General features: G+C 37.5%; 1 protein-coding gene across 1 annotated transcript in view; it reads right to left on the bottom strand.

Annotated features, from left to right (window-relative positions):
• Nucleotides 1–1,299: 1,299 nt before the first annotated feature.
• Nucleotides 1,300–14,326, bottom strand: part of LDAH (lipid droplet associated hydrolase) — a 110,757-nt gene continuing 97,730 nt past the window's right edge. Inside the window, exons 6-7 of the mRNA XM_070955767.1 lie at nt 10,526–10,608; nt 1,300–1,491 (exon numbers count right to left, since the gene is read on the bottom strand). Of these exons, the coding sequence (XP_070811868.1) occupies nt 1,300–1,491; nt 10,526–10,608 (275 nt within the window). The remainder of the gene's footprint in view (nt 1,492–10,525; nt 10,609–14,326) is intronic.

The raw sequence follows: 14,326 nt of genomic DNA on the forward strand, positions 1-14,326 counted from the left end.
CACAGGCTGGGTATTGAGGTATCAAAGGCCCGTAATGAAGTGGAGTAGACAAAATGTGACTCCAGTTTTAACATTTGCATACCTCTAACCAATGTACTTAGATCTTTCTCAATACAGATAGTATTATACAGATACCAACCTTTCATTTAACAATAGCTGAAAGTTATGACAGTCGTGGAAAAAGTGATTTATGACCTGTCCTCACAAAACCATCATACCACTTCCATATCACGTGATTGCAATTTGGAAAGTTGGCAACAGTCTCATGTTTACTACTGGTGTAGTGTCCACCGGTCAAGATGATCGCAATTTGTGATCTTTCCAGCAGTTTTCTGAAAAGCAACTTCAGTTGGAGAAGCATAATTTGCTTAACACCTGTATGTGATTCACTTAACAACCATGTTAAGTGGCCATGTTGCAAACCCCTGAATTTGCTTAACAACTGGTAAAACTGGTCATAAAATTATGTGATGATTCTGTTTAGCAAGTGAAATTCTGGTCTCATTTGTGGTCATAGGTCTAGGATTATTTGTAAGAAGTATATAGCTTATTAATTCATTGTTGGTTCTGCTTGTGAGCAACATAGTTCTTTTTCTGCACACCAAATATATGTCTTCCATTACAATGGATGTTGAAATTAATTTAAGCAATAACAACAATTTTGTAGTGATTTGCTATTCTAATATCATCACCCTAAATTAGATGCTATTTTCCCCCAATGATGAGTGACGGTCAGTTCTAACCCTAACCACTTCAACAACAGTATGGGACACAATTATGGGTGCAATACTACTACAATGTTGTGGCAGAATGAATGGTGTTGATAAACAAATTTATATGTCAGAAATCTAAACACCTGATGCAATAATTCATACAATCCTGCTAGAGGCATTGTGCTAGCTAGACACAGAATTAATGGCCCATTAATTCATACATTTGGAAAATCAAGATGGCACATGGAGGGGAGGGGATCTCTCTCTCTCTCTTTTTTTTTTTGTTACGACAATCCTGTGAGTTACCTGAACAGGTAGTCACTGTTTGTAGAGGGAGGCTGACACTGGCCTAAAGGAATCCAGGGCTCTGGTTTGATACAGTCATCCCCATGTGTTTACAACCTTACCTTGGGTATTTGTTAGAAACCTGTCAACAGGAATGTAATATGAGCCATCAGGTTAACACCAGAGCTTCCAGAAAAAAGCAAACCATAATTGCACAGACAGATCAAAGCATAATCTATCAAGGAAAATTACATGGCAACAATACAGCTAATTCCTCCTGCTCTGCTCTACTCTGTCTTTATCATAGCTTGGCGAGATCATCCTGTATCCAGCCTGTTATCATTTCAGCCATTTCTTTGCTGGAATCCAAGACAAAAGAATGGCTGATTCCTTTCTCACAGATTCGAATATCTCCATCTGGAAACTCCATCTTCATTTCTTCATAGTACTGCAGAGGACACCATGAGTCAGTTGATCCATAGTAAAAAATGAGCTAAAATAAAAATAGAGAACTGTCTTAAAGTAAAGATGGTGGCAGGAAAAGAAAGAGACCAGAGCTAAATCCAATTATTAGATAAAAAACAAAGACATGAATAATATCTACAGTCCAAAGAGAAATTCAAGAGTCATGGCATACCACGGTAGATTATAAAACATTGTATATATCTATTAGAAATACTTAGGTAATAAATGTCAATGGTCAGAATTTCTTCAATGGAGATTACTGAAGTTGTAAGACACTTTTCAACCAATCAGGAGAGACCTACTGAGAATTATTGTATTGCCTAGTGACACTAATGTGACACTAAGGATAATAGCCCTTGATTGGGAGGATATTTATCCACAACCAACGTAATAGGTGGAGAGTCCAGTGGATTTTTTTTTTTTTTTTAACATCTGCTTATCTAGCCAATCTACAGGAAGAAACGTTTCTTCTGACAGGAAAATCCAGGAAGTTTAGTCCTCCTGCTTCTTCAAGTTGGATGCAAAACAAAAGTCTTAGATGTAAAAATTGGAACCTGAGGATCAATAGGATTTGTTTTCAAGCAAGCAACTTAGAATGGGGTGTTTATTTATTTACTTATTCCATTTGTATAACCACCTATCTCAAACCATTAACTCTGGGTGGCAAACGATCGTCAAAACAAACAAACTTAGTATGGGCCATTGCGCTTTCCAGTTGCTTTTGTTTTTACTTTTAGGGCCAAATCAGACATCCTACTAAATGCGTCATTTTGTCAGTTTTTTTTAATTTTTTTTAAAAAAACTTTTAAATAAATAGCAGCTGCAGATAGGGAAGGATTTTTCACTGGGATCTCAGCATGCAGGGAAGGAAGGCGAACTCTTTCCTCCAAAACATGAACTGGGTGTCACAGCCCAGAAGAAAAGTTAACAAAGAAAATAAGAGTAGATCCAGACTGCCCAAGGAAAACATCCTGACATCTTGTGCTTTGCTTGGAGATTACCTCTGTCTGTGTAATTAAAAAATTGTGGATTCCATGACCTTGAAAATATTTCATCACCAATAGGAGCCATTCTATACATCACCTGAAAAAGTTTCTTCTTCTTTCTGGGTTGCAGAGATACTGCATGAACACAATCTCTGCATTTTCCCTTGCTTATGCTTCATTCTTCCCAACCCATTATAACACTAGCCACTGAGGTATAGTTATAAACTTCTGAGACAATTCTTTCAGATGATCAGCTTCTACTTCACGTTGTTGATTGGTTCTCCTGTGCTGAGACATCAAATCCATGCTTTATATTGGTGAGTGCTTCCTTTTGCACTGCTGACTTCTTTCCTCCACCACCATAGTTCTAACAAAAGCTGCTTTTTATTCGATTTATATCCTGCCCGTTGTACAGGAACTCAAGGTGGCATACAACGAATCCATCCTCTTATTCTTCCCCATAATGCATTTGTGAGGGGACGAGGGGCTGAGAATGATTGGGCCAGAGTTATTTACTGAACTTTCAAAGGTGAAAAAATATTAGAATTAAGGTTCTAGTTTACCACCTTGATCACCATGCCACACTGGCTATCTGGCTTAAATTTAGACCAAAACGATTTCCAACACAATTAAAACAGCTTTGGTTAAAGTTCATTTTCTACAAGCACCAATGAAACACGCTATTCTTTCCACGCTTCTGCTTCCTCCTTCTCCTCCTTCAACATGTCTTGTTTGGGCACTAATAATAGAGATACAGGTAATCGTTGACTTATAACCATTCATTTAGTGACTGTTCTAAGTTACAATGGCTGAAAAAAATGACATGATTATTTTTCACTTACAACCGTTGCAGCATCCCCATGATCAGGTGATTAAACTTTAGTTGCTTGGCAACTGGCATGTATTTATGACAGTTGCAGTATCCTGGGGTCATGTGATCACCTTTTATGACCTTCTGACGAGCAAAGTCAATGGGGAAACCAGATTCACTTAACAATCTGTTTAGTAATTTTACAACTGCTTCAATTCACTTAACAAGTGTGACAAGGAAGGTAATAAAATGGAGCAAAATTCACTTAACTGTCTTGCTTAGCAACATAAATTTTGGGCTCAATTGTGATCGTAAGTCAAGGACTATCTGTAATGGCTGCAGCTGATGGTAGTTCAAATCTAGCATCATTTTGAAGGGGCCTAGATCCCGTATCTTTGTTCCTAAGAGCACAAAATAATTAGGACTGGAGTATGATTAAAGTGTGAATTTTACACTTACACATCTGCCGAAAACCCTGTCAGAAACCCCTCTCTAATATAGACTGTTTCCATAATAATAAAAACACAGTCCACCAGATCTACTATGTATATTAATTAGCATTATCACCAGCATCACCACTATCCAGATTTAATCTTAGTAAACTTTCTTGATACTGTATCATTAGTATGTTTTAAAAATGAAACAGCAAATTCTTCAAAGTATTCTCTCACAAACTTTTGTAAAGTGAGTATGTATTTAATTTTTCATAAATATGGCCAATATGATGGCAGTTAGTTGAGATTGTTATCAGCAGGATGTTTCAGCATTTCTAAGAAAGCAGCTATTTCCTACAGTGATCCTATGCCATTAAGGCTTCTCAAAGAAAGTGTAAGTCCTAACAAAAATGTGTTAAAAACATCCCTAAAAAATATTTCTGCCTGTTGTGTGGTTGCCAAAGGTCCAATACAGATTTAAAAAAAAAATATCTGAGAGGCATAGAGTTCTCAGTGTCTTCAGTTCAGGTGTAAAAATTCACAGCAGTAGAATCATACTAAATGCATCAGACTTTGTGACCAAATATATTTTCAAAACAGTCAATGCTCAAATAAGCCTATGTATAATTCAGACATAAATTCAGACAAAAAGAAGGTTCTACCTATGGCAACATATGTCATTAAAAAAGCCTGGGAGAGCCAAATATGGCCCTATTGCCTTCTCATTCAATGAAAAAAAAATGTTTTTCATCCTTAGGCTTATTTATTAACTCAAAGATTGGTAGTGATCAGGGGTGAAATGCTCCCGGTTCAGACTGGATAGCCCAATCCGGTAGTGATGGTGGCAGGTGGTTTGGAGAACTGGTAGCAAAAATCCCTGCGCGCCCCCCCCATGCCCAGCTGAGCCGCACGATCATCAGAGGCTTTTTTTTTTTACTTTTAAAAGCATTTTTTCTACAACCTCTTCCGACAAAAAAATGCTTTTGAAAGTAAAAAAAAAAGCCTCTGATGATTGCGTGGCTCAGCTGGGATTGTCAGAGGCTTTTCAAAGCATTTTTTTCTGCAACATCTTGGCAGAAGAGGTAGTAAAAAAAAAAATGCTTTGAAAAGTCTCTAAGGATCCCAGCTGAGTTGCCTGATCGACAGAGGCTTTTCAAAGCATTAGAAAAAATGCTTTGAAAAGTTATATATATATATATATATATATAAAAAAATTGGCCATGCCCACCCAGTCACATTACCCTCCCCCCCACCAAGCCACGCCCACAGAACTGGTAGTAGCAAATTTTACATTTCACCCCTGGTAGTGATGTCTATGGAGATTTTCAGCCATCCATGTCATAGTTGTTCCAAAGGTGCTTTTTCAAGAGGCAATTGGACTTTCTTGTTTTTCTTTGAAGACGTTTCATCCAAGAAGCTTCTTCAGCTCTGACTGGATGTTGGGGAATGGAAGGATTTAACTGGTTATTTGCATTCTTTTAGAGAGTCGTTGAGGCCACTTGGAGGTTTATCTGGGTCTTCAGGGTCACCTGAGTACTGCAAATGGGTGTGGAGCCTTCTTGGAACTGCTGAAAGGAGTGTGTTGTAGACTGGAGATAGATGATATCATAACCTCATGCCCTGAGAGAGGGCTGTTAAATTTTGACACAGACGGCCTGTTTGACCCTTCTTTCAAACCAGTGTTCCTCTCTCTCCAAAATGTGGACTTTGCTGTCTTCAAAAAGAGTGGCTTTTGTTTTTTAAATGCAGATGGACTGCTGAATCTTATCCTGCTGACTCTGTTCTCCTGTTAGTTACCTCTTGAAAAAGCACCTTTGGGACATTGGTGGTGATGTTCAGGATCGGGGAATATGGTTATTTGCTATCTCTTCTCATTCAGTTTCTCACAAACTCCTCGTCTCTCTTTCTCTCCTCTTGTTTTGTATCTTCATCATTAACCCAAAGATATGTTACTGGTCTAACACTTCATAAAATAGGCAAAATGGGTGAAATCTGATTTTTGAGTCATTAATATATAAATTACTTTTCTTTCATTTCCTTGTGGGGTTTTTTTCCTTCACTTTTTGACTCCCATCCTCCCCCCCACCAAAAAAAGTAATGGTTATAAAGAAATCTGATGCTCCTATTTTGTGTTTTGGATTTAATGCATTATCACTGGATGCAAGCTTAAGTGTTGGTATTACTCTCCAAATGCTTCACACTCAAGTGCCCTACTGCTATTTATTTAGGAATGATAGGACTTGTAGTCCAATGTATTTCGTGCTACATCAGGATGGCAGTGCCTAATGTAAAATATCTGTAACTTCTACTTATTTTTACTGACTTGGCTTGGTTTTCATATGTTTCAGAGATTCTGTTATAGTTTTATATCGATCATGGATATTTTAAAGATATTCCTGTAAAAAAGGTAAATTCTATGGAATTGCAATGCAGTGGCGGATGGAGGGACAGATAGAATGATAGGAGAAACGGAGTCTTCATTGATCACTGCCCCTCACCACCACCAAATGGAGAGATGTACGGTTAGGTCATCTTATTATACAGCAGATTTAGAGCACAACTAAAGAGTATTGCAATTACCTTGGCATCAAATGCTGAAATGTCTTGAATAGTAATTTAATAAGGAAACTTTCTTTAAAAGAAACCCTTTTTTGCTCATTAAGGCTCTATTATGAGCTGATTCTATTTTACTTTGCGCTTAATAATATATGCTGCAACTTGACTAGAATATTCATTATTTAACAGTACTGTACAGTATGCACATTTAATTGAGTGCAAGTTGATACAGAAACCTTTCCTAACCTGGTGGCCTACAAGTATCCTCTACTTTCCAGACACTCTGGCCAAATTGCTATGAATTACGGAAACTGAAGTCCAGCATCTCTGGAGGCCACCAGTTTAGGGAAGGCTGATCTACAGGACTTTGCAAATTTGGAATATGAATGTGAGACCTTCTGCGGAAGTAAGTTATTAAAACATGTCTAAGTGGTCAACTGTAGCCCAAGAAACCTCACTTATTGTAATTCTGTTTTACTTTCTGCTCTCTAGGAGCTCAATGTCTCCCTCCTTTTCAATTCTATTATTGAGGTTTGGTCACAAAAGGACTAAATTGGAACTGCTATGTGGGCTAAATTATGGTTAAGTGCTACATATAGCAAAATCTTCCCGGGCTCCTTTTCTAACTTTGGACTTCAGCAATACACTGTCCAAAAAACATCTGAGACCTGCCCAAATGAAAGGTGTTCCTGGCTGCAGAAGATGTTTTAGACTTATTCATGCAGCGTATTTGAAGGATTTTCCAAACTGGAGGGAAATAATTTACTCTGGCTGGGGGAAGAAAGTCTTCTCTTGTAGTGTCTTCCATACTGCTGCTTTCCAGATTATGAATCTTTCAAGGGCAATAACTATTAGACTGCTATGGACAGCTTTGGACATTGGATTTAAAAAAAAAAAAACCTGGGCAATAGTAGACAAGCTGTTTCAATAAAAGCAACTCAAAATTGGTTTTGGCTGCTTCCCTGGGCAATTTTTTCTTTATGCTCATATAATGAAATAAGCCTGTGATGGAAAAAAAGGAACAAGGTTAAATTAGAGGGGGGAGGAGGAAGAGGAGGAGGAGTTTCTTCCAAACGTATTTTGACTTAAAATGTTGCATAGCAAAGCACTTCATCTTTATGAATGACCTTGGACCAAGGCCCAATAAACTTCCTCCCACACGGTTAGTTGCTTGCACATGCAGGACTTTGGCACTTGTAGATGGCCTCACCTCTTTTCTTTCATTGGCCGCTTATTATAGGAACACAGGAAGTTATATCACCCTGAGTCAAACCATTCATTCATGTAGCTCAGTACAGGGGTCAACAGCATGGCTTAGGGCCCGGTGATTTGAGGGGCTGCCTTTCTCCTGTGGTGTCTGGCTAGGGTTGGGATGCTCTGGGTTCTTTGGATTAAATAATGTCATTTATCAGTATCTAGGAAATGTACCTTCTCTGTTGCAGCACCTGTCATCAAGAATGAGGCTCCCTGAGATCTGTGTGACTCCCAACCTGAAGGACTACAAGGGTTGTTCTCCTAGACCTTGGGCCAGAATAGCTGGTGCCCCAGCATTTGCTGGGTTGGTGGGACGTATGGGAGTCTGCTGAAGTTACCATCTTATTCTTTTTTCTTTTGTTCCAGTTGATGTTGTCATTTCTTGTTTCCATTATATTGCTTTTAGAATCAGGCTGCATCAAACTGAATAAACAAAGGTTTTCAAGTGCTGTGTATCATTTTGTGATTTTGCACAAAAAGATGGCATAGAACACTAAGTAGTCAATTATACAAATGCCAGTGTTTCATAAGATGTTTGTATTTATACCTGAGATGGAAATCCAGCATTTCACAAAATTTGCTACTCGTGTTAAAAAAAAAAAAAGCAATTGTGAAACTAACACGTATTCTGCCTTGCTTTCCCTTCTAGTCCAAGGGACTAGTCACTAGAAGAACTGTTGTCTTCCTTCATCCAATCCTCAGAGAACATGCCCACAGAAAGAAAATGCCATTGATTCTTGCTCTCCTGGCCTACTTGGGAGTAGAGAAGAAGTGATTGAATCCACTAATTGGAGCCATAATAATTGTGATTGAGGAGAACACCTGAGCATCGCTGTGGCAGAATGAAAGAAAGCAGTTCTTAAGTTGACCTCCCTTCCATTTGATTTACTCATGGAAGATAAGGAACTGAAAACTGTAGTGAAAAAAAGTGTCCAGAACATTATAAACTTACTACAGGGTTCCTTTAAAAAACAAAACAAAACTATATCCAACTTGATTTGCAGCTTCTACGTCCAATTCAAAGGGCTGGCTTGAATTAAATATTTCTTCTTGGCTTTACAAATCTTTCTCAACTTGATGAATGGAAAGCATGTAACTGTACAGAAGTTCTTGAATAAGAACGATCAGCATTTTCTACCATTGGTCATATTGGGTGGGACTACAGGGAGTTACATTTAGCAACATATATGTCAGGAGTCCTTCATTCCTGATGCATGGACACTTCTCTTGCCTTTAAGATTCCTGGAAAAGTAATACCAATGCTCCCTTTTTTGAGAGAGTGAGAATAGGGACTGAAGTGGTCTAAAAACTTTGGCTCCCTGTTAATATCAATTAAAGTTTATCCCTTGCTGACGCTTGGAAGATTCGTATAAATACAAATTGAATAAACAAATACAATATAATTACAACTATTGCTTAACGCATTGTAAGCCGCCCTGATTCTCTGGAGAAGGGCGGCATATAAATTTTTTTTTAAAAAAAAACCAACTTGAATGAATGAAGCCTTCTAGAGCAAGCCAGATCATCCTTCTTCAGCCTAATTATCTTATTAATAGATAATATACAGTAGTATAGCAGTTGATACTTCTGGGCTAGGCATGGAGTAAACAAATTGTTAGCAAGTCAGGACTGCAGAGCCCAATAATTCACAGGCAGCAGAAAAACAGAGTCAGATGCCATACTAGGATCCATATAAAGAGGTCAAATAAAGTTGAGGCATCAAACAGAGTCTATTATCCAAAAGACTGGAACCAAAGTCAGGATGGAGGTCAAGTGTCAGGGGTTGAATTAATTAAGTAAGTCAGAAACAAGGTATAGTAACATTATTTCCAGCCTTGTCTATTACAAACTAAAAGCTTGTAAAACCAGAACTCATAAAACTCCACCCAGGCTCCCATTGTTAGCCATTAGGCTATTCAAAAGGAGTAAGTCAAACTCTACAACTGAGGAAGTTTCATTGACAAGTAGACCAATTCATTAGTCATATCTGTACCTCTGTGTCTGAATTCTCAATCTCCTCTGTTCCCTACAATCTGGTCTTTTCTGCCAATTTAGGTGAGGACATTTTGTTGAAGTAACTATGACATGATATATGCCATAGTGCCTTCACATAAATAATGTGAATTACATAATTGGCATCAATTGCATTATGACATGAATGACATCCACTCTGGCACATGATGTCACTGCTTGTCAAATGTCTATAATAAAAGGTCCTCTATTTTATGAGATTCTAAAATGGGATTTATGCCACCCCTTGTCCTGGTCTTTGGTTCAGAGAGTGCACATGGTATGGCTAGAAGTGCAAGTTCACCTTCAGAGGAGGACTCATTCTGAGAAGGCATGCCTTCAAATAAAACACAGAATTTCCCTTCTTGTTTGTTTTGACTTGATGATCCTTAAACTATTTTGATTGTTTCAGGTATGTGATTTATGTTTTATATGATATTCTTGACTGTAGAGAGCCCATGGGACTTTTTAAAATTAATAAGCAGTATACAAATGGCACAAATTTATTAATACATAAAATAGATAAATTAATAACACATAATGTCTTAATACTTAGTTTCTCTCTTTTGATGCTGTCGAATTGGGATATTTTGTTAATTTTATTCTAAAATATTGTTGTAATAGCTCACCTTAAACTATTATAAGATGAGATGAGGTACACAGAATTTTGCAAATAATTACTAAATTGCTGAAACCTGGAATTAAATCTGAGTGAAATGGAGTGGATTTGAAAACAGATAAACAAGAAGGCTGGAAATAATTTGGAAAAATGGCTTCAGAGCATTGGGAACACAAATAAAACACTTCTTTGCAACTCTTTAAAGATGCTGTATCTTTTACACAATCACTCATAAGTCATTCTCTGCAGCCATCACATAACCCCAGAAAAAGATATGGATGGTTTAAAAACTGGCAAGTAGATGCTATATTTGCACCCCTCATTTTGGAGTGGAATCTGAAGTGTTGAACAGTCCTAGTATCCAATGGAAAGTGTAAAGAATAAAAGTCTACCTTATTTAAATGTTGCTTTATTGTAGAATTGTCTCGCTCTAGAACATTTCTCATTTCTTGGCTTGCCAGGTACATGATGTTTGCTGTAGAAATAAGACACGCAGGCACGCACATCAGAAAACAGAACTTATACAGGAAGCTATGTTCAGCTACAGTCTTCAAATTTTGACAGTTTTAGGGATTATTCTCCATGGTTCCCAAAAATGTCTCCCAGTTGGTAGTTAATCCATTGCTGTCTCCCTCTCTCTCTCCCTCCCTCTCTCCCTCTGTCTATCTATCTTGTGGTACAGTCATTAGAATGCAGTATTGCAGGCTAATTCTGCCAATTGCCAGGAGTTTGATTCTCACCAGCTCAAGGTTGACTCAGCCTTCCATTCTTCCGAGGTCAGTAAAATGAGGACTCAGATTGTTGGGGGCAATATGCTGATTCTGTAAATTGCTTAGAGTGGGCTGTAAAACACTGTGAAGTGGTATATAAGTCTAAGTGCTATATCTATCTATCTATCTATCTATCTATCTATCTATCTATCTATCTATCTATCTATCATCTATCTACAGTATCTATCTATCTATCTTCCAATTTATATAGCCACCCGTCTATCAGAAGGAACTTTGGATGGTAAACAAAATAAGAACACAGTACAATAAAATTACCATTTAAAACTATAAACAGAAGGTATGAGACATGAAAGGCCCTGATAATTAGGCTGACTAGTTTCAATTTTACTCCTAAATTTGTCTTTAAAACATTTTTACATTTTAAAAACATTTTAATATTGTCTTTTTAATTTTTTTAAAAAATGAACTATTTTGATAGACAATAGACATGTAATTCTTAATTAAAACATTTATGAAGAGTTAATTACACAAAATTACATGAATTTACATAGAAGAGTTCTAATGGACGCTTCCCCTGAACAGCCTTTTGCTTGAAAGAAATAATGAGTGGAAGATTGTAAAGCAGAGGCATGGATTTCTCTCCAGAGGCCGAGAAAAAGGAAATAACAATTGGACTGCTCCTTACCAGTGACCTCAAAACATTAAATGGGGCAAATTCCTGTAGCACTTTAAGGAAGCGGAAGCAAATGACATTGAGGTAGAAGAGAGGGCAAAGTTGGATTTCAAAATACTTGATAACTTTCCATCTGACTTGATATCAACGCACTTGCCAGCTCAATTTAAAATTCTAGATTCAAGATTTAAAGCCAAATTGTTTGACAATTCACCATACAACCAAGTATTTGGAACGATCCAAGCTATTCTCTAAAGCACTTGAGGGCAGGACAAGAAGCAATGGATGGAAACTAATCAAGGAGAGAAGCAACCTAGAACGAAGGAGAAATTTCCTGACAGAACAATTAATCAGTGGAACAACTTGCTTCCAGAAGTTGTAAATGCTCCCAACACTGGAAGTTTTTAAGAAGAGATTGGACAACCATTTGCCTGAAATTGGTATAGAGTTTCCTGCCTGAGCAGGGGGTTGGACTAGAAGACCTCCACGGTCCCTTCCAATTCTGTTATTCTGTTCTATCCCATTCATCCCAATCATCTGGCTTGCACAGATTAGATTCCAGTGGCTCTTGCTCCATAGTAAATCTGTATGGGATTAGTACATATATACTGAACAGGAATATTTTTTATTTATTTATTTTATTTTTATTTATTTTTATATGCTGCCTTTCTCCGGAGACTCAGGGCGGCTTACAATGCGTTAAGCAATAGCCTTCATACTTTTGTATATTTTATACAAAGTCAGTTTATTGCCCCCACAAACCGGGTCCTCATTTTACCCACCTTAGAAAGGATGGAAGGCTGAGTCGACCTTGAGCCTGGTGAGATTTGAACTCGCAGTAATTGCAGGCAGCTGGATGTTAAATGCTGCCTTAGTAGGAGGCATTAGCCTCCTATGCCACTATGCAGGAGTGAGACATAATTGCCTAGAGTTACTGATTTTTCCCAGAACTGTGAGAGTTTAAAAATTTCAGAGGGCAAAGTTGATTATTTTCTGCACTGTACTTCTTTTATTCTACCCCAGGAGTTTGTTCCAAAGGAAGGTTGGTAGAAGTGTAAAGAAGTTTTGGATCCAGGAGTCTAATGTTAATGGTAAATTTCTAGTTGTCAAACTTTCTACCAAAGGAATCAGGCCTCCATGGTGATTATGTTATCCCATCAACACAGCTCTTCATCAATGGAACAGTTCCTCCATTCTATTTATGTATATATTACATTTGTAATCTGCTTTCTATCAATAAATCCAGCCTCTGGTAGCTAGCTAATAATACAAAATAAAACATTCTTTTAAAACTACAAAGCACAGTATAAAACCCATAATTGTGGACAATATTAAAATTATAGTGAAAGAAGCTTCAAAAACTTGAAATCTAAAAACTGTACATAAAAACAAAGGACCCCAAAGAATAAAGGCAGAAGTCCCACAGTTTAAGACTATTTCCTTTTTTCCCCGTTAACTTTTTTATTGAATTATAAAATAAAATAGGATACAAAATACAAAAGAAAATAGGAAAACAAAGGGGGTGGGGAGAGGAAGAAAAGTGAGGAAGGATTAAGAGAAAGAAAAAGAAACATTGACTTCAGATTCACTCTGTTGCAGTAAAATAAGGCATTAACATCAAATCACAACTTTTTGTTTTTTCATAATAATATAAACTAGATCTATCAGTCTAATCGCTAAAACCCAAAATAAGACTATTTCCTTAAGTGTAATAAAGCATACTAGTTCATTCTAAATCTGAAAGCTGCACAACCTTAAAGTTACTGTATATAGCCTGCACTGTTTTACACAGAATTCAAAGCAACTTAGAAGACGAATCTTTCACTTAGAGCAGTATTTCTCAATTTTGGCAACTTTAAATTGTGTGGTCAGCTGGGGAATTCTGGGAGTTGAAGTCCACACCTCTTAAAGCGGTAAGGTTGAGAACACTACTTTACAGGAATAACCAAAATCCCTCCGGTGCCAGCAACACTAGCAGCTCCAATCGACCCAGTTAATACCCACCACAAACATGCCAAATTCAGGAGAAAGTCCTGAGACAATCTTGCATACAATTATAGCTATCTGAAAAACACAATGACCTGAAGAAGTGTTACGAGGATCAGCATCTTCTGTAACAGCAATATTGTTATTTAATATTATTAACCAGGCCTAAAAGAACAATGAACCACTAGGCAACTTACCCTGCCATTTTAAAAGGAGGTTACTCAGGAAAATGCTATTGTTTTGGACAGTAAAGGAAACAAAAGAGAAAGACTAGAAATCAGAAGGTATTTCTTTATTTCTAGGTCAGCTCTAATGCACTTAGGTGAAGAGAAAGTTGCATTTTATAATCCTATGAATGACCCCTCTTTTTGATGTGGAGGGTGAGATGGTGCCTCTCCCCCCTTTCTCCTTTTCCCCATCAGGGATGATTAAGCATTGGTGTCCTTTTAGTCATGTCCCTTTGCTAAACAGAGGCTGCTAACTGTGCCCAAAACACGCTTGATTTATTTATGATGTTGCAGCCCTGAAGGAACTCAGAATCAAGGACCAAGAAGAGAAAAGAGGGCTTTATATCACGGGTAGCTCTTTAACCTAACATGTCACAACCAGCGCTTAACATTTTCACCAGCTAAATTAATAGTACCCCCTTTACAGAGTTTAATGATCAAAATCAATCAAGCTCCTTTCAGTCTTTAGAACTATTTGACATTGATTCAATCAGCCACCAATTGCCAGACAGAAATACCTGCACATAACAGCGCTGAAGTTCAAATCCATTGTTATAGTCGTCTTATGGTGTGGAA

Source organism: Pituophis catenifer, unplaced genomic scaffold (genome assembly GCF_029215685.1).
Source record: "Pituophis catenifer annectens isolate HBS135680 unplaced genomic scaffold, rPitCat1.0.hap2 SCAF_1, whole genome shotgun sequence".
Lineage (NCBI taxonomy): Eukaryota > Metazoa > Chordata > Lepidosauria > Squamata > Colubridae > Pituophis > Pituophis catenifer.